Source organism: Labrus bergylta, chromosome 10, assembly GCF_963930695.1.
Source record: "Labrus bergylta chromosome 10, fLabBer1.1, whole genome shotgun sequence".
Taxonomy (NCBI): Eukaryota; Metazoa; Chordata; class Actinopteri; order Labriformes; family Labridae; genus Labrus; species Labrus bergylta.
Window position 1 is genome coordinate 9,628,095 of NC_089204.1, and position 20,297 is coordinate 9,648,391.

At 38.7% G+C, this 20,297-nt stretch overlaps 1 protein-coding gene across 3 annotated transcripts in view; it reads left to right on the plus strand.

The window, feature by feature from the left end:
* The window catches only part of gbf1 (golgi brefeldin A resistant guanine nucleotide exchange factor 1), a 70,704-nt gene continuing 50,407 nt past the window's right edge, over window positions 1-20,297 (plus strand). The window contains exons 1-3 of one of the 3 annotated variants that reach the window (XM_020626476.3): window positions 1-283; window positions 4,196-4,300; window positions 5,250-5,316. In XM_020626476.3, the coding sequence (XP_020482132.2) occupies window positions 4,205-4,300; window positions 5,250-5,316 (163 nt within the window). In that variant the 5' untranslated portion in view covers window positions 1-283; window positions 4,196-4,204. The remainder of the gene's footprint in view (window positions 284-4,195; window positions 4,301-5,249; window positions 5,317-20,297) is intronic. The other 2 variants (XM_029275537.2, XM_020626479.3) reach the window with 2 other exon arrangements.

Consider the following 20,297-nt stretch of genomic DNA (forward strand, 5'->3'; position numbering starts at 1 on the left):
GTCAGTGTGTTTACCAAGAGCAGACTGACAGCTACAGGAAGGTGTTTCATTTATCCACGTATGGAGCACTTTTTGACGGGTGAATGAACAAGGGGTGTTTTGGGTATACGACGTGATCACGCAGTGTAATGTTTGAGGTTATAAGAGTGCCATTTCGTCGTGGTGAACTAAACTTTGCTCCTCTTCATTCACTGTTTGGCCGGCTAGCTTGCTAGCTTAGCCGAGCGAGGCTAGCATTAGCAACATCAGGACTCCATCTTTGAAGTGACAGACGAACACACAGGTAAAATACTTTATTTCTACAAGCGCTCAAAACTAATTGTATATTATATTCACTGGGGTCTTACTTTATTATTTCAGGAAACTAAAGCACTAGTTTCTTCAGAGAATGGACGCTGACAAGTCGTGTACTAATAGCCAGTTGACACGCTAGCAAATTGAGCTAGGTAGTTAGCTGTCAGGTTTCTGGGCTTGTAATTGATCTTGTTTATACCACAAACATGTTACCTAATCAGAAAATGTAAAGATAATAACGAATGTATTAGTCCTGCAATATTTCTCTGTATTATTATTCGACTTGGAGGACTGTCAGCAGTCAGTAAACACCTCAGTGTGGTGGAGAGTTAGCTTGCTAGCTTTCCTCAGAGTAGACACAAGTTAATCTAATTAGCCAGCTAGCACCTTCACCGACAACCATCTCATTGGCTTTAGCTGTTTGACTGTATTATGTTAAAGTATGGAGGGCTTCACTCCAACAATGCAAGATTCACATTAGACATCTCCAGATTCTTGTCTATAGTGGGATGTTTTTTATATTTAAGATACTACCTTATCTTAAAGAAACATCAGCTGTCACCTTACAGCAGAGATGAGCAACTTTGGTGACAGCAAGGGCCACATTCATTTAATTCTCACTGCCAGAGGGCCAAATTAAACGATTACAGTCGATTATGTCTCAAATTTAACTCAACATATACCAGTGATCAGATATTGTTATGGACATATTTCTGGTTTTCATGATTTCATGGCTGATTTTGTCATGTTTTCTTCATGTTTCCAATTAATTGATGTGTAAAAAATTAACCTGAGGGCCAAATTTAAGGTTGATGGGGGCCGCATGTGGCCCCCGGGCCGCCAGTTGCCCACAACTGCCTTAGAGCAAAAGAGGAAGCCTTGGATTTTCTCATCAACATCTGGTGATTTGTGAATTGTATCTCTGAAATGGCTATCATTATCACTAGAAATGGATTACAATTCAAAGGCTGTCATTCAAAAATGTAACCCCCAAAAAGACTGTTTCCTTTATCATTTTTAATGGTTATGAACTTTTCCAAACAGCAGGGAGTCCTTTTGCCCCTGAACACATTTTGACATGTAGCATAAGATACTGGCACAGGGGGGGGGCAGGTAAATGTTAACAGTTCTACAGTATGATTGATTAGAGAGTATTAAGTAGAACAATTCAGATTGATTCAAATGTATTTGTGGTTGAAGACAATGCTAAGAATGTAAGCCATCTAAAGTGAACTTCAGATTTCTACGTTTTCAAAGAATTAAGATGTGTAAACTTCATGTGTATGAAAGAGTTATTTATGTTCCATAGCATTGGTTTTAATTAATCTTCTGTTTGGTTCTGAGCTTAAGCTCTTTGTCGTGATTATTGCAAGTTCACTTTAACTGTCCCTTTGGTGTCTTTAGGTAACACAGATTTACTTATTGTAAATAGGACTTCCGCTTTCTTCATCTAAAAAAATGCTCTGCGGCTGGAAAGGAGAAATTATAATCATCCAAAAACTGCAGACTGACTGGCTGTTGTGTTTAATTACATCTGAGATAGACTATTTAATCAATCAATAACAAATAAGAACTGCGTGACATTTATCATATTTATTGACACAAACTTTATCTACAAGCCCTAAGTATTACAGTTACAATATGTTTACATTCACCCTTCTGTTAGGGCTGGACGATACGACATCAAATCAATATCATGATTAATTGAACATTTTATCAATAATTTCGTTTAGTTTTTTGCCCTCATAGTTCACTGACATGGTATTTACTGTAAATATGCTCAACTATTGAAGCTGGGATATTTTTTCTAATGAAAGAGTGCCTATCTGATTAATTATTTTGTGTTCATTAATTGAATATTTTGAACTGAAATCAAAGCGTTGCTTGAAATATAAACGACACATTTTAGTTTTAAAGTAAAAATTAGTTTCTCTAAAACAGTAAAAATAAATAACTTGCATTTCTTGCAAACAGTTTTTCCACAGTGTTTACATTTGACTTCTTTTTGTTCAGTGTCATCTTCCCTAAAGACAAAATGACAGACATTGCTTCCATGTTGCGGATTGGACGTGTCGTCAAGTTTCTCTGCCCTGAAAAAAATCAAAATCGACGCGGGCAAGATAACATCGGTTAGAGGTTCTGAATGTCGGTTTTGATTAATTTTCGATTAATTGCCCAGCACTACCTTCTGTAACACATGGCAATATTTATATGATTGAAAACTTTTACATTTCAGTGTCAAACATAATAAGCAATATTTTTTCCAAACAGATATCATCAGTGTTAAAATCAATGACTGACTAATCAATGACTAATCGCTTAGCCCAATAAGGCACTCTGTTATTTTGTTATATAAAAATATAGGGACAGATGTAACAGTAAGTTGTGATACTCTTACTCAAGCAAGAGCTATTCAGTTGTCAAATGTGTACCCTCAACTTACCTGCTTTTTCTAAGTCTGCTTTTCCTGCTCTGTGCAGAGTGCAGCTGTATTATGTTGGAAGTAATATAATATTGGATTACGGCTCAACATCTTTGATTCAGGTAGTGGTTTAAAAACGTAATCTGTGCATTACTTGTGGGAACCTCCATCCGCTACAAGCTTATTACTCTGTTCATACATCCTAGCGGCTACCTACCAAACCTTCATCCTTTTATCATTTGGAAAAGTCTGCTTACCATGAATTAAAGAAGTGGACTCAGCCACCCTGTTTCCACACTCAGAAACCTTCTCTTAAGAGTCTTATCTGGCATGGCTTTGAAGACCCAACAAAAAAGGTTAATCTGACCATTTGGAGGTACACTGCTGGTCAAATATGAACAGCATGTCATTTGGATTCTGTTTGGTTTTCCATATTGACTCTTGGCATTGTCAGTGTACACATGGAATTTGATGTTTGGTTCAAACATTTTGTGTTCACTTTAGGTTAGAATCAGTACTTTGACTTTAAACCTTCTGACATTTTCATCACATCTTTCGCAGTATTTGAATTTTTTTATAATTTATATATTAGGATATTTTACATAACAGATTAATGTTATGTTAATGTTAATTAACTGATTAATTATAGAAAACATTTGCCCTGTCTGGCAGTTGAAGTGACTGCTCAGAAGCCAGTAGTACCTCATTTAGAGAGCTAGTATATGGTGATTTAATTTATCTAAATACTGTAGTTTTGGTTCTATGTTTCATTAAGTGTTTTTTGTTGGATCACACATTCACCTGTTCATGCACCTATTTTTTAAATTTCAGTCCCATGATAATGTTAGTCAAACAGTTGTTTTAATATTCAAAGCTCTATGATAAAGACCCAGAAGCAACATTTACAGAGGTAATTTTCTTCCTTTTGAGTCTGGTGGTGTGTAGTGTTGTTTTACCTGAACTTCACACTATGAGATATCAAAGGCGTGTGAATGCTTCTGGAGCATCATGCCATTTCATCCAAACCGACTGTGACCTCTGTTAGAGTGTCAGTGTCATCAGAAGCAGCTGTCCTGTCAGCACCACTGACCGAGGAGCTGAAAAGACAGCAGAAGGACAAAATGTCTTCACCAGTCTGACTGATATCGGAATTTACTTTTAGACACAGTTAGCATACAGGGTTTCATGTTTACGTGCAACTGTTGCTTGAGAGACAGGAAGAAGAAGAGGGACATAAAATTAAAACATAAAAAGAAAAACAAATATTATCTTAAAAACTTTTCAAACTGTATGCTTTTTAGTCATGCTTTGACTGCTTTTAATGAAATATTTCCTCTTTAACATCATTCTATAATGACAATGAAGAACTTTGTAACAATGCATTTATACAAAGGGACTATAAATGACAACACACATGTGTTACAAGGGCTTGGATTGACTTTCTCTTTTCAAATATGAACTATTTTGTTTTCTTTTCAGAGCAGCAGCATGGTGGACAAAAATATCTACATCGTCCAGGGTGAAATAGGTACGGTTGTTGGAGCCATCAAGAGGAACTCCAGATGGAATTCCCACACACCACTGGTAAGTTACACACAACTAGAATGCTAAATCATTTTAACCGAGTTTGGGTTACAGTAGTTTTACTAAAGATGTTAAAACTGATGTGTGGTTAGGTTCTTAAAAAGTCTGTGATGCAGTTAACATATCATTTTAATGAACATGTTCCTTGTCAGATCCAGATGTTATAAACCATACAGTGAGTGATAATAATAAAAAAAGAAACTTCTGTAGAGCACTTGCATATTGAATGCTGGTGTAGGAGGAAGAACATGTATTAGGTTGCATCTTGATGAATTAATTCTATTTGTTGAGACAATGTTTACGTCATCGTTTTCTTTCTTTAACTTACTATCCTGCATGCAGTCCTGGTTCAGAAAAAAATACTGAGCATACACTAACGCAACTGATGTAATGTCAAGGATGCAATATAAGAAGGGCCTACATGAAAATGATGTCAAAAATCCCTCTCTGTCATCATGTATGACTCACTAGAGATTTGTGATGGTGTAAGTACCTAAAAAGACCTGGCCTTCTGTCTGTACTTTGAAATTTTCCTATCAAGGCAAAGCTGTTAATGCTTTTCTCTATTCATGTTTTTAATCATTGATTTAAAGGGTTTACTAATGACAAACAAAAGAGCAACTACACCACAAAGAAACTGAGGATTACACTGTTTAAAATAAGATCATTGCACAGAGAGAAAATGTTACTTTCAAACTCACTTTGAGTCTGTGGCCTCAATGAGGACTGTAACCTCACATGGGGCACCTGCTCTACTGACTGAGATAAACCAGTGTCCGTATATATTTAAGAAATTTCAGATGTTATTATTTTGTTCATTCAATCGCATCCTGAAACTGAGAATTTAGTTATTAAATTAGTTTCTACTTCTCTGAAAGGCAAATGGTGTCCAAGATGTTCGCCAACACTGCCATCATGTTCTCTTCTCATGCTTTATTTCTCTGCACAGGACGAAGAACAGGACCCATTACTTAACAGCTTTGGCCACCTCAAAGAAATACTCAACAACATCAAAGGTATGTGGGGCTGTGGTAATGTAGGTAATGTGTAAATTGATGGGATCAACTCTGATGACCGTACCACACAGACAAATTAACTTTTTCAATTGTTTTAACACATACATTTAATAAACCTTTGTGAAGAGATCCAGTCTGCGGCATAGCTTCATGGGTTGCACATGTCACATGTTATATGTAGCCTCAAATAAATCTAAAACTGCACAAATTGGCATCATTTTGAGCAGAGAGTTCCACCCAAAGGCAGATTACGCAACATGTACACTGCAACAAGGTGTTCGGACCCCCCTCATGAGTGAATCCTAAGTCAAAAGGGTAACTTTTTTATTTTTTGGTTCAGTCGCATGTTATGGTTATCTCAGAGATTTTACATTTTTAAAGAAGCCCTACCAATATCTTTAAAAATGATCTGCAACTGATCATCTACAAGTCCAATTTCTTCCCAAACAACAGTGCTTAACTTTTGCAGATGGTGGTTTCTTACTTCCCTCTGACTAAAATATAATTTAGGACACTCTTTGGGTCTAAGTCTGAAGATTGGACCAAATTCATGGCAGGCTATTTGCTGATGTGTTGATCATTTCGGAAGGCAATATATTTGGTACCTCAGTCTGATCTACTTATACATAACTGGACTAGGTTTCAGCCTCGTGCTATGAGTATTAGTGAGGTGAATACATCCAAAGGAAAGAAATTGGATACATTGACTGCTATGCCCTGCTTTTCCATCATTGTTTATCTGAATCCATTAGAAGTACATTTTCAAATTAAGAGACATGACTACAAATGTAAAACTGCATTGCTTAATGCTGTTGGCATTAAAGCTGTTGGCAAGTATTAATCTGTGCTTGATGCTTCAACTGGAAAATGACCTCCAAATCAGGGCCTCTTTAACTAAAAGGCCAAAGGTTAAGGATAAACATGGACTTTGTCCAGTGTAATCACACAATCACTTAGTGTGGTGATTGATCATTTGTGAGTCTAAGTGTTTATAAATGCAGTGGTTCCTTTCTGACAGTGCGCCCCCCCCCCCCCCTTTTTTTTCTTCTGAGAGAAGCCCAAGCTGGCTCTGAGGACAATCCTGCATGTTGTCATGCCTTTGCAATGAAAGTCCTGGCAGCTTTTACAGCGTTACAGCTCCTCTTGTAGAAGTCATAAGCAATGGGAAAGATGCAACACATGGAGCTCCACAGCCTGAGCCCCCACTGCTGCTGCCTTCCTCCAGGGAATGCCTCTGCCACAGTGAGATGGACAGGCGCTGCTGGCTGTGGAGGAATCCACCACACTAGTTAACCCCCCTCTTTGTCTTTTCCTCTCCCTATAACCCCTTTCCCTTCAGCTCTCATATCAACGAAGGCTGTGTTCTCTGCCCCACATAAACCACTTCAGTGTATTTGATCATAGTAGAATTGAAATGTTAAATTTAAATAATTTTAGGACATTTGCATAAATCCATGTCCAGGATGTTTAAGAGGCATGTTGTACCCTTAAGCCCAAATCCCTTGTGCACCTAGCCTCTCAAATGGTACATCCATGCCCTGATGAGAGACAAAATGAAGATCAAATAACCACAGTAGCTGAATTCTATGCTTGACAGACTGATCAATTTGTTTTGTTTTGTTTTGAAAGCAGAGTAACTACCCTAATAGATCTCTAGCTGTGTCTCTCATACAGAAACGCAGCAATATTTTGGTAGGAGATCTTGTGGGTGGGCTCTGTTACTGCTGCTTGGAGCCTTTGCAGCGGCCCAGCTGTCTGCTTAATGAAAGCCCAGTAATTCCATTGACTCTGGTGTGTATCTCCGCTCACTCTAACAACAAAAGCCAACCAGCAGAGGAGATATGAATTAGGTTTCCCAGCCCCTCTCTCTCTGGTCTCCCATTTTCTTTTCAGCGTTGTCTGTTGCCCTCACTCTTTGGCTGAGGGTTTCACTGCTCTGGGGGTTCAGTTCTGTTGTTTGTGATTGACAGGACCATGTGCTGTAGAGCTGGGGAGTAATGCAGCTGGAAGTATATCATCTGCAATTTTAGTTGGGTAAATATAGCAGGGAGTCTTGTCAAGCAGGGAGAAAAATTGCTCTGGGAAAGGAAGTGTTGTCTTTTCTATGAAATCAGGAAAAAAAAACGTCTTCAACTCCTGGAAAATGTGGTGCTCTCTCGATGCTTGAACAATGAGAGTACAGTTAGAGAAGCTCGGCCAACGATGGACCATATGTTGTGATGCAGCAGCTCCACCTTGCCCAGTCAGACAGGCCAATCTGCCACAGGAAGCAGGAGACTTTCCTCTGATTTAAGCGAGATGGTTTGGAATCAGCCTGATACCTAATGCTCCATCCCTAACCTCATTAGACCCATATAATTGAGTGCTTTCCACAGCTTTTGGACCAGCATCTGTTTATAATGTACACTGGTTTGCAAAGAAGTATTGTGTTTTATGTCCTACAAAATTTACTTTGTAGAACACATTGGTATTATATCTATAATGAAAGAAGTTCTGCGTTTAAGGTTGTGCAGTTCTCAGAAGAATTATGGGAGCATCATTGAGCAATGAGATATTTCAAGCCATTTAAGCCAATATGAGAACACACACACACTCCTGAGATTTTGTGGCTCAACCATCAGTTAAGTGTGTAGAGTAAGCTTAAGGATTCATGTCAGGCCCTCAAACCATTTGGAGCAGGATCTTCAGCTTATGCAAGTTTAAGTTGTTGTCATAATTGTTGAGCGCATCTGGCATGTTCAGCTAGACAAAAAATATGAAAATAAATGTAGAATGTGGTGAGGGACAGGATGTTAGAATTGGAGGTGTGTCATTTCCATTTTTGTCTATTTATAGTATTGATAAAACACAATTCAGAGGGCCTTGGTTGATAACAGGAAAATGTTCTGTGTTTAAAGCAAAAGATGCTTTATTTTTCAAAATACAGACTTAAAACCTATCAGCTTAGCTTCAGCTTTTATCCCTCTGCATACACAGATATCTGCCTATTTGTGCAATCAACAAATCTGTTAAGATTTGCACACCTCAAACTCTGGAAAGCCTGGCCCAAACATTCATTATCAATTATTCAACTATCTTCTGGCTACACTAGAAGCACTTAAATATTGGCTGTTGATCGTTTTCAGAGATGGCTGACATATTAACATTTGTTAATTTATTTGAAATGTCTCTACGGCAATGTTTGAGTCCATCAGTTGACGGTAAGAATTCTGGCAAAAGAGCATATTTGTATTGTTTATAGTTCACAAAATAAGACACTTAAATGGGTTGCATTAAAATATAGGACCCTAATTTGAGCTACCAAACCTTGGACACCCATACAATCTTTTCATTTTTTTATATACAGGTGCCTTGTTTCTTAAACCAAAATGTTGAGGTGTTGTTCAAAAATATGTGTTTGTGTCATAATTGATATTTTAAAGATTTCTTGACATTTTGAGCCTTTATTAATGATTGCTGTGGTAGGATATTACTTAATCAATGATAGTTGGTGAACAGTCAGAACAGAGAAGTAGCCTTTATGGTGACAATTGCCATGTGGGCAGTGTTGTGTCTAAACTGGGTGCTATACGATGCTGACAAATTGACTCTGAAATTTGATTATTTGCTGGAGGCATGTTGTGCCGTTATCAACCACAAAAGTATAAGAATACACTAATAGTATTATTGTCTTTGGTGCTATAACATCTCAAGCATTGTTCTGAGCCTCAGATTGAGTTTTGTCTCTTACCTGACATTGACAAGGGGTCTCTTTCATATAAGATTGCCATCACACGGACAAATCTGTCTCAATCTCTTGTTGAATAATTCTGTGGATTTATTTTATTCCTACCATACCCTAGAGAGTACAAGAGCACAGAGAGCAGCCTTTTATTCTGACATACATTTTATTTCCCTCCTTCTGCCCACCTATCTTTTTCTTTTATGTGGCACCTTTTTTATGCAAAAGTCACTGAGCCTCAGCTTCTCAAATCTTCAATTCTTTCCATCCACCCTTACTCTCACATCAACCCCCTCTGCTGCAGCGAAGGTCAGATTTTTGACAAGTCTGCAGAAGAAACAGTCTGCTTCTAAATCCCTTCATTTTTATTCATACAAATACAGGTTTAGAGCTCCTTGCAGCCCCCCAGATACAAAGCCAGAGTGGCCTTTTGACTGACAGCTTTCTGCTTTTCTTTCAAACACTAACGAAATTCACAAGCACACCTCTAATTGACTCGAATCACCAACACAGCACCAGAGGAAGATATCAGGGGGCATGGTAGTGGATTTGCAGAGTGAACATTGTGGAGGATGATTTGATTACTCTCCAGCTGACCTTTATTATAATTATGCTGGTTTCCCCAAAGCAGGGAAAATGCAGAGCTAATTTGCCTTGGAATAGTGGTATTATTTCAAAACTGATGTGTTTGTAATCAGTGATCTTGAGGCCCAAACATGTTACATTAATTTTGTGCATACACTAATTCGTTCCGTCTGTTTGCAATAAAATCAAGTACTCATTTGCACCAGTTTACTTTTTTTCTTCTCAGTTTCACACAGCCTAATCCATGCGTTACTGACGATCTTACTAATTCATCACATTTTGCTGTCATGTCAGTCAGCAAGAGAGAATGCACACATGCCGCCCCTCTCAGTCTTATTTCAAGGTCAAGCCCGAGTGTATGTCGTCTTGGTCCCCAGCTGTGGTCAGGCTGGCACTGTGGGGCCTCCCAGGGGTCACAGCCCAAACACTTGGGAACAAGTTGGGGCCTTTTAACCCCCCCTCCCCCCTCCCCCCTACACACACACACTTCCCTGCCACCTGATCTTCTCACATATATCACTCCCAATTGAATCGGAAGAAAGCAGCTGGGTGAGGAAGAGGAACCATAATTCATGTCGCTCAGCCACTTATGCAAATATGTTTACTCATGAAGGCATTCTGAGCAAGAAGAATCTGCCTCATGGCAATTCTTTACATGTCAGACACGTGGCCCCCGGTGTCCTGTAGCTTTAAGCATGGGATCACAGGTTAGACTACCAGTTCTACTGTCAGTCTTATTTTTCTTATATGGTCAACAGACAATAAACTGAGTGACCATAGTTTTATCTGACCAAGTCAGATTTGTTTTGATGTGGCTGGATAGATGACTTCCTTGAGATTTGTGCATGCATAGGAAAATAATACAGCGCTCAAATATTTGTTTTAATTGTTGGATAATCTACTTATTTTTTATTTAAAATAACATATAAGAAAAGTATAAAAAAGACCATCACACTTTCTCAGTAAATGTCTAAAAAGGCTTGTTTGAGTCCAAAAAATAGTCTATGATTTAAAGATTGAGTTTCCTATCATAAAAGATGAAAGTGTTGATATTTCATCTTCAAGACTAACTTGAATGGTAAGTTACAGGAATTGTCTGTTTCTTTTCAGTAAGCTGTCAAATGGCCCTTAGTTTCAACTATAAGACTAGTGATGACTATTGAGCAATTAGGTCATCATTTTTTAACTGCTCTGTGAATCTTAAGCATGTTTCAGTATATTGAGACTGAATACAAAAGAAGGCAACAAAGCCTCGATTTGAAGCTGAACTGGAAAATGTTTGGTGCTTTTTCAGGATTCTGAAACGTTTCCTCATTCAAATGTTTGAATCGTCTTATTATTAATTCTGTTAAATGACTTATTGACTTGGCTAAATGTTACAGCTATTATGAAATGAAAATTAAACATTTTAAGACCTTCTCTTAATCCAAGCCTAGGTGTTAACATGAGATGTGATCCTCCATTTTTAGTAGTTGACTGATTCAGGTCGGTATTACTGTTAAATGATCCAAACTACACAACACCACAGAAAAAAAGAATCCTTGCTGCATCTGTGTCTAGTTGTAATTCACGGTTTATGGGAGGCGACTCTATGGATTATACAGGTGTTATACATGGACAAGCCTTTGGCCTACAGGTTGTAAACGTCCCCATCAAAAGAGTGATGATTAATCGGTGGGCCCCCCCTCTCCAGACAGGCTGCCATCTAGTGCTAGTTAGTACTGTAGCTGTAAATCTGGCCAGTTAACAGTGCCCTAACCGGGGACTGACAGGCAGGGCTTAGGCCCAGTGTGAAGAGGGGATGCAACTGTTGTCCTGTCTCAGAGCCTCTCAACAATGTGCTGAGTGGATAGAGAGTCCCAGCAGAGGGCTATTAATCATGCTGGCCGGGGATGTCTGTTAGGTGTGAGGGGGGGTCGGGCTCAGGCATGGACGCAGTTGAGGGTGCCGTGGAGGATCTGGAAGTGCTGACAGGAACAGTGGGCAAGATTGGGGCAAAATAAACTAGCCCCCTTGAGCTCCAAAAGACAGAGGAGGAGATCGAGGGTCGAGTGTCTACAAAAAAATATACTTTGCATTCATACTGAAGCTTCCAACAGACATTGAAGGGTTTCTGCACAAATATGAACTTATTTCAACCAGATTTATACAAAAATCCCCAGTGCTTCATGTTATCTTCTAAACAAAGTCACAGAAAAAAAAGATGATTGCATCGACACAATTTATAACTGCAGGAATGTGATTTTATATACATATACGTATATGATAAATGATTTATAAAAACCAATAATAATAATATATAGAAATAAAATAAAAGGGGAGAAACAAGAAAAAACAAGAACATATTTTTATTAATTAAAATAAAACCAAAGTTTTAAGTAACCTTAGTGTTCCTTAATAAACGAGGATAAGCACAATTGTTGGATAAAATCATTGCTGGTCAGTTGACCGTGTCCACCAGAGCGGCCTATGTGGTGCTGGTTATTTGTTTTCCGGGCCTGTCCCACAGAGTCTAGACTGGATCAGTCAGGGTCTGGACCTTCTCTGAGTTGTCAGCTGAGACTGGATGGTGAGGATTTAGTGTTTTACTCCCTGCACCCTGGATTGTGTTTAGATGTTCTGTTAAGCAGATTCTTATGAGGTGGTAATTGGGGTTCAGGATACCCCAACAGACACCCATCTTGTTTTAGTGTACCTCTGAGCTAATGGGCTTTGAGTTCAGTGCTGCTTTAATTACTCCTCACTGAGCTCCGAGCATAAATAAAACCGGTGGTATTAAGGTGGGTTTGGGATGTTTCAACACCTATGAATGTAATGCTGACTCTCCACCGGAGGTCTACTCTAAAAAAAGACTTGGGTCTGCACGTGGTGACATGTTGATTGGCTGAACAGCATTTTTTTAGTTGGACTGAACAAGCTGGTATTGACAATATCTGAAGGTGTCAAGTGTAGGTTTTCAATGTGTAAATAAGTGTGTCTCCAAGTTTAGCCCCTGCGTAAGGCCGAGTTAGTGGGCATTTGAATTTTGTTGATATTTTTGGTGCATTATAGGACATTAACAGGCTGTCGTCTAATTGTGTCTGAAATAAGCAAAGTGCAACCAGTCATCCCAATCTGCTGCATACAAGGAATGTTATTTTCATATTAGAGTAATGCATATTTTAAGCAGCTTGCATCGTCAGAAAAAAAAAATACTTAAAGTTATTTTCAATTGTTTCTAGTCCCCTGTTGAATTCTTTGAGCATACAGTATGTGTACGCTTATGTGATTATGAGTTATAAGATATTACTTTACAAGAACTTAAAAAAAAACACAACACCAAATAATGTGTATCCACTTAACAAGTTTGAGTTACCATTATTTTGTCTTTCGCTGTCATTATTTTATTCAAGTGTCACTTTGTGTTGAAAAACTTGTCCCATAGTCAACCTGTTGTAAAATGATTATTTCTTTGGTTTGCTGGAAGACCAAGTTAGCGATAGGAATGAGTAGTAGAGGAATAAATTAGAACTCTAAAGTACTGGTAATACATTGTAAGTCGTAAACATTCTCTTTTAGAAAACAAATGCAAATATGAATCAGCTTTAAGATAAGTAAAGTAGAATTTTGTTTTACTGTAATATTTTTGAAACAAGCTGTGGAAAAAATGAAAAAGCTAGCTTGGGCTACCAGATTCAAACCACATCAGATGAAAGGTTTATTGTGCTTTAAATTGAATCTCATCTTACCGTTTCACATTATTTTGTCAATGTTTGTTAAAGATTGCTGGCTTCTTTTGTAATCATCTGTCTTGAACTGCTTTGTCCTGACACTCTATGGCACAGTGCAGAGATGTCGGCTTACAGCTTATTGATGAAAAACGACCCCGACATAAATAAGACTAAGTATGCTAATGTCACAGACTGTAGTTTGACTTGTCTGGGACTTGTATTATGTGGAGAATGCATAAGTCATAACTAGTTAATGGTGTCGCCACCATTCTGACGTCTGCTATGTTGCCATGCTTTCAGTTGTAAAATGTGTTTGTGAGAGCACAGACTAAAATAGGCTCTTCAAATCCTCTGTACCTTTGACAGAGGCCTATAACTCCATATTGATAGTTATATAGGGTAAAGTCCTGTAAAGTGGGCTTCACACTGCCCTGTTTATTATCATGAACAAACAATGTTCTGCGGGGTGAATCACAATGGAAAATCTGGGGTAAAGAATTGAGGCTGTTGTTGATAATCTTCTCAGACGGACAGCAAAGCTGGTCAAATCAAAGCACACAGTCCATTCGCTGTGGAAGCAGCAATGGAACGGAGGTGTTGGCTGTGGAGGGGGATGGAGGAGGGTGAGGGGTTGTTGTGGTAGAAAATAAGGGGCCCATATTAGTATTTTGGTGAGGCACTGTCTTGCTGTCTTGCTTGTGTGGTGCTCACATCCTTAAGCCTTTGGTGTCTCAGTGTGAATCCCACACTGCCTTGATGGACTGGGTTAATAAACCTCTCAGCAACCATCCCTCCCACACACACAGAGAAAGACAAACCGAACACACACACACACACACACACACACACACACACACACACACACACACACACACACACACACACACACACACACACACATGTGAAGTCTCTTAACACATACAGCTGCTTGTTATTTCATGCCCCATAAGGGTGCTGTGACCACGGACATTGTAATACACATATCCAATTAGCTAAGCATTGAATCACACATCGGTCTCAAGCTGGGATTCTCACAGATACATACATGCTCACTTTGAGAAGACATGGAATCTATTTTCTTATTTGCCTCTCATCACAAACGAGTGCTTTTTGTAACAAACTCGACTGCACTCACATTGGATCATTTATTTTAGCAGAGGGACTCTCTTTTTTTTGTGTTCACTTCATATTGTTTATAAGGCTAAACACAGTTTTCACTGGTTAACAGAGCAGGTTGGTGTATGGGGTGAGAAAAGACAACATGGCTCAGATAAGTAAAACCACCGACTGAAAAACGTCTTTAGTCCATAGTTAAAAGAGACATTATTTTGCAGGATCTTGTTTTACCAGTTAAGAGCATACTATGAGCTCCTTAACAGATACTAGTCATTGAAGAAGACTTGACGCTAAAACAGTCATTAGTTCATTGGTCTTTTAATTGTTTGTTATTCAGTTGTTTAACATATAGCATGTTCATAAAAAACCTTTGTTCAAGTTTTCATTACGGAAAAAGTTGATCTAATACTTTTTATCAAACCGAATTCTTTTGACATGACTAGTGAGAGTCTGAATACTTATCCAGTGAATATGGAAAGACTGATCCTTGGTTTCATTTGAATGAAATCACTCTACAAACTCTGCACAACATCCATACGGTTGTCATCCCCCTCCTGCTTGGAACAGGACACTGGCACAAGGCACTCGCCTTTGAGTGGACACCCAGAATTAAAAAAAGCTGTCCTATTTCTGGGCTGCAGCTGGGGGTTTGAAAGGAGTGTGTGCTGTAAAGGTGACATGGGTCAAAAGTTTCTTGTCAAATGATGGTGGGAGGAGGAGAACAGGCGTGCTGGTGGGCATGTTCTAAGGGGGTGAGGGTAGGGGGGGATTAAACAACTGGCCACATTTCGTAGCACAAATATTGAATCAAAAAGAGGTGACACATGCAGCAGGAGTGCTTTAAACCTGTTGACTCACCCCTTCTTAAATAGAGTGGGATCAGCACCGCTGATAACAAATTTTAACAAAAGCCGCCTGCTGACAAGGGAGGGAGCCGAGCAGGCCGGTGTGGAACAGTGCAGCTGACGACGAGACATGCTAACAACCTGGGACAACAAGGAGGTGTTGATTGCTCTGAAAGCAAAATAGACCTGCCGATATGTACAACCACGTTCCCTCCCTGCTGTCTGGTCCACTGTTTTTTCATTTCTTTGGACTGCTCACAGAGATGAGCTTCAAACAGGGAAGACTTCTTGTCTAAATATATGAATATAGTCTGCTTTGTGGATTATCTAAAGAAGATTAGTGATCTGCACAAATTCAGATTAGGGATAAACTAATGCATTGGTTTAACATCGGTATCAACTGATATTGGGCCTGTTGACATACATTGGCCCATTTGCAAATAATGTGGAATAAACCAATCTGAGTAGCCGATGTTAGTCTGTTGTGTCAAGTTAATCCTGACATCTAGTACTCCTAATTACTGATTCAGATAAGAGGATTTTTATAGGGCAGAAGAAGTTTCTGAATATATGTATCAAACGTGAGGCAATATTTTGGCATTGTAGGAGTCTTGCTTAAAAATAATTTGTGGAAAAAACTTTAAATTAAATTGTTGTTTAAAGCAGATTGTTCATATGTGCAGTGAATGAAGATGTTTTAAGGGCAGATATTTTTTTGTTTTATCAGCCTAAATTGAAACGTTTCAGTAAGGCAGAAATGGCCACTGCATCCTTGATAATTTTCTTGGGTCCACAGCTCGGAAGATGTAAAGTATAAACAGACAACTACTCATCACATGGTTAAGGTGTTAACCATCAGTATAATGCAACATACTTTGGGAAGATTGGTGACTCTGAGCATGGTATTAGCAGTTAGTGTTGTTTTATGATGTTTGCAACAAATGACACAAATACACTTAGAACACTTGAACTTTTAAAAACTAAATACTTAAACCTTTGTGAAGTTCTTTCTGTAATTTACATAAGCAATTAGTAAACAAGAAAACAACAAGTTAGACTACAAACAGAAATACGGCAGATTTTTTTTGACAGGGCTCAGAAGAAGGAACTTTATTTGAATGTTTTTTTTCCTTAAAAATAAAAGACAAGATAATGTTTAAGTGAGGTACAAGAGCGATAGTAGGCATACATGTCAAGAAATGCACATGCTTTTTCTGCAACACACTGTATTCTCATCCCAGTGTGATGAGCGCCCGTGTCCACAGGGCAGCCAATAGCCATCCCAGTAATGCAGAAATGTCTATGTTGATTTTAAACTGTAAAAATTCCTGTAAAACTGGCAGGAGCTAAGGAGGGTGTGAGTGGTGAAATGTTACTAAATTTACGACTTGTGGTGTGCGGTCGCGGGTGTCTTCTGTAGGGGGTTGGTTGACAGAGTAGACTTGGGGTGGGGTTGGTGTTGTGGGGTGGTAGGGGGTCAGACACAGAGGTCAAGGAACAACGAACTTGTGAACTAGAAGGGATGAGTGTTACTGTTGAAGTCAAGTGTAGGTCGAACTAATCCAGAGCTCACAGCACAGATTCCACTTAACTCAACACTGCAGATGTATTGGTCTGAGCTTTCAACTGTGTGCTCTGAGAAAATGTTGTATGCTGTGAAACTTTTAAGTCTTTTCATATAGAAACTAAAGCATTTTGAGTAGAGCTAGACTGGTTTATATTTAACTAATCGTGATTTAAGAAGGGAAAAAAAAATCTTTATAGAAACATTACTGTTAATACTAAGAATCAAAACCAAACTTAATGTTTCATTATCTAACAAGTCAATATGGTGAAGAATCATCTACAAACATTTTAACTTCCCTCAAAATAAATGTAACTTGACATTGCTGCCACTTTAAAAAGAACCTTTATAGAAAATATGTTTTAAGGAACCAGAGATTTCATCAGCCAAACTTCAAATGATAGTTTATTTACATGCACCAAAATATCTCTCTCAGTTTTTCTAACCTGAATTCATCAGGTGGTAAACATGATTCAAACTGAAAAAACAAACAAACATATATATTAGCGTCATCATGAGCAACCACAGGTCCTCAAGCCGGGTCTCAAGCTAAGGTGACAGTTCCAAAATGAGTACAGTTTTAATGGGCAGAAATTCCTACATTTGTATTATTCCTAATGTTTCTCCTTTCCAAAGCCAGCGGACCCAGTGATTATAACTGATAAAGTATGAAACAGAAGTCATTGGTCACAAATCAGAATACTTTGGCAGGGCCTCATGCTTCTACCTGAGCTGCTACTGACATTAGACCAGTTTTTTTTTTTTTTTTATCTCTGTACCTCCAGATGACAAGCGACTAATATTCTTTTGATTCTTTTGATAAAGTAAAACAGCCTCCATCTAAAATGTGACAATGATCCATCCATGATGCCAAGCTGTTTTTGTAAACAAGAATCTGTTCTTAATTACCTGCCTGGTTAAATAAAGAATCTTTTTTTTTTTTAATAAAAATCTTGCAGAATCACAAAGTAGTTTGTTGGAAATGCAGGTGTGCAGCTAAGCTTAAAAACCTTTATAATCATCATTGACATAAATGTCCTGACTAAGCAGATCAGTGTTTATCCCAGCCCTGCAGCACAGTGTGCTAACTGCTAATATTTCCTTTTTCTGTTTGGTATTGTCAGTCAGTGAGGTGTCGTGACTATTCCCAATGCTTCACTACCTGAGAACCCCTGACACAGCAGTCTCTAAGTAAAGTTATGTGACCGGTGTATGATTTATTTGATATATATTTATCACACTATGAGTAGAAATGTGTGTCTTGCTGGTCTTTTCAGACTGCTCCAGAGGCTTATAAAGGTGTGGATATAATTTTATCCAACATCTCTCTGCTTTTGTTTACATAGAAGTTTTGTGTTTAGCCACACAGAGGACATTGTCACTTGCACCCACAGACACACTACCCATGCCATTTTCTTTAAAGGTGACAAAAGGGATAACCAATTGTTTTTCTGTTTATCAGAGGTGACATGACCAGTGGCGCAAGGGGGCGAGGAGGCCCTGTGTTGCCATAGCTAAATATACATCCCTGACAGCTCCATAATAGGTTCCAGGAAGTTCAGTCGAAAATAAAAACAAAGCAACATTTCTAGCTGATTGGCTTTGAAAGGCCGTTTTTCCTTGCTGAATGGGAAAAATGTGGACTTCAGCATTCCATGGCCGTGATGCCAGTCGGATTGGATAGGCGCAGCCTTGCGTGTGCAGAACGAGCTTGGTGTGAGGGAGACACATTGCACTGCAGAAACCAACTTTATGGGAAAGAATTTGTCTACATGTTTAAAGACCCAACAGCAAACACAAATAACAGGAATGTTTTGAGATGTGCACATCTGTCAGTTGTGCTTTTAGAGTTTTGCAAGTGGCATTTCTATGTCAATATAGGGTATTTGTCTGACATGTGTTTGTTGACACTGGAACCTTTTCACTTTGTTTTTTGTAGTGTAGAACAGAAGAGTGTGAGCCCAACGTTTTGTGGTTTGGAGCTAATCCTTGTAAAGCCTTTAGTGCAAGCCAAAGTAACTGGAAACCTTATACTACGATTTTACAAAGATTATCTGAGCTTTTTTCACTTTAAAGTTTTTTTATGTAATAGCTATGATTTTGCATTTCCAGATGTTGCAGTGTAATGCCTTTTTGAAAGGGTATCCTGACACCTGCAATGAAACTATCTTTTTTTTAAATCTCAATTGATGCAGAAGTTAAATGAAACAATTACTGACACCTTGAAGCCTCCTGCTTTATGATGAACATTTAAACTCTTCAACGTTCTTCAACTTGTTACGTTATGTTTACAAACGCCCAGGCCTCCATCACTTTCTGTACAATTTTTTTGTGTTTATAAAGATAATGCAGTCCCTGGATCCCATCCCATTTGCTCAGCTGTCTGACATTACCTCACAGTATCTTTTGAGAAGGCACTTACTGCAGCATGGTTTAGAATTACTGAACTCCTGGCAAGCAGCTCCAGTATTAGACTCTAACACCCCTTCAGTAAAATTGTTTGTTTTCCATTTTTCCCCCCTTTTTTTAGCCTCTCGTGTTTGGTCAAATTATGTGCTGAGAGATGTTTTATGACAAACAGCAAGCCCTGGGGAAGTGCACTTTATACTTCAGTGGAAGTAAGCTGCCATGTGAATAGCATTGAAGTGGCTCATTTTTTTCTCCTCTTCAGCCACTCAGCTCCTCCTTCAGATGACACGCAAAGAAAAACGACAAAACTCTAATGGATGCAGAAAAGAAATCTGTAATGTTGTAAAATTTAATTTAAATAAATGTGATTTGTTTTTTTAGAATTATTTAATTATTGAGATGAGGATTTTATTTGCACTTAGGTCAATAAATTAACCCATCCCCTCTCCAGAAAATCCAAACAGAAAGGTTTTGCAACAGTTTGACTGTTATGGTGGTGCTCTCTGATATCCAGCCCTTTTGCTGCTGCGTTTCCCTAAAGTATGGCAGTCATGCAGGCCCACAGGGGAGTAATTTATGACAGTTGTCGCCTTGGTCTGCTAAGCCAGGCTAGGGCATCTCCAACCACTCTGTGCGGGGCAATTCAGTGCCCCAGTGGGGATAAACCCGATAGGCTTTAATGTTTCCCCACCATGGAGCCTGTGGGGCATCAGCGGTTAGAAATGTCTCCTGTATGCCCCTGTTGTCCAATAGTGACGGCATGTTGCCATGGAGAGGGCAACCTGTTGCATGTAGAGGGCTTACATGCCAGTTGTGTCTTTTGTAAAACAGTCATCTGAAATGCAAGAAACATTAAATCACCTCCCGTCACCCATGTGAATGTCGAGTTTTGCTGTCCTTTAAATTTCTATATTGGTATCCACTAGTTGTATAATGTTAAACAACATGAACATATTTCCGAGGTCATAATGGAGTCAGGTTTTTTGGGCTTCACCCATGTTGTTAAAGAAGGCAATAAAAGGTGAACAATT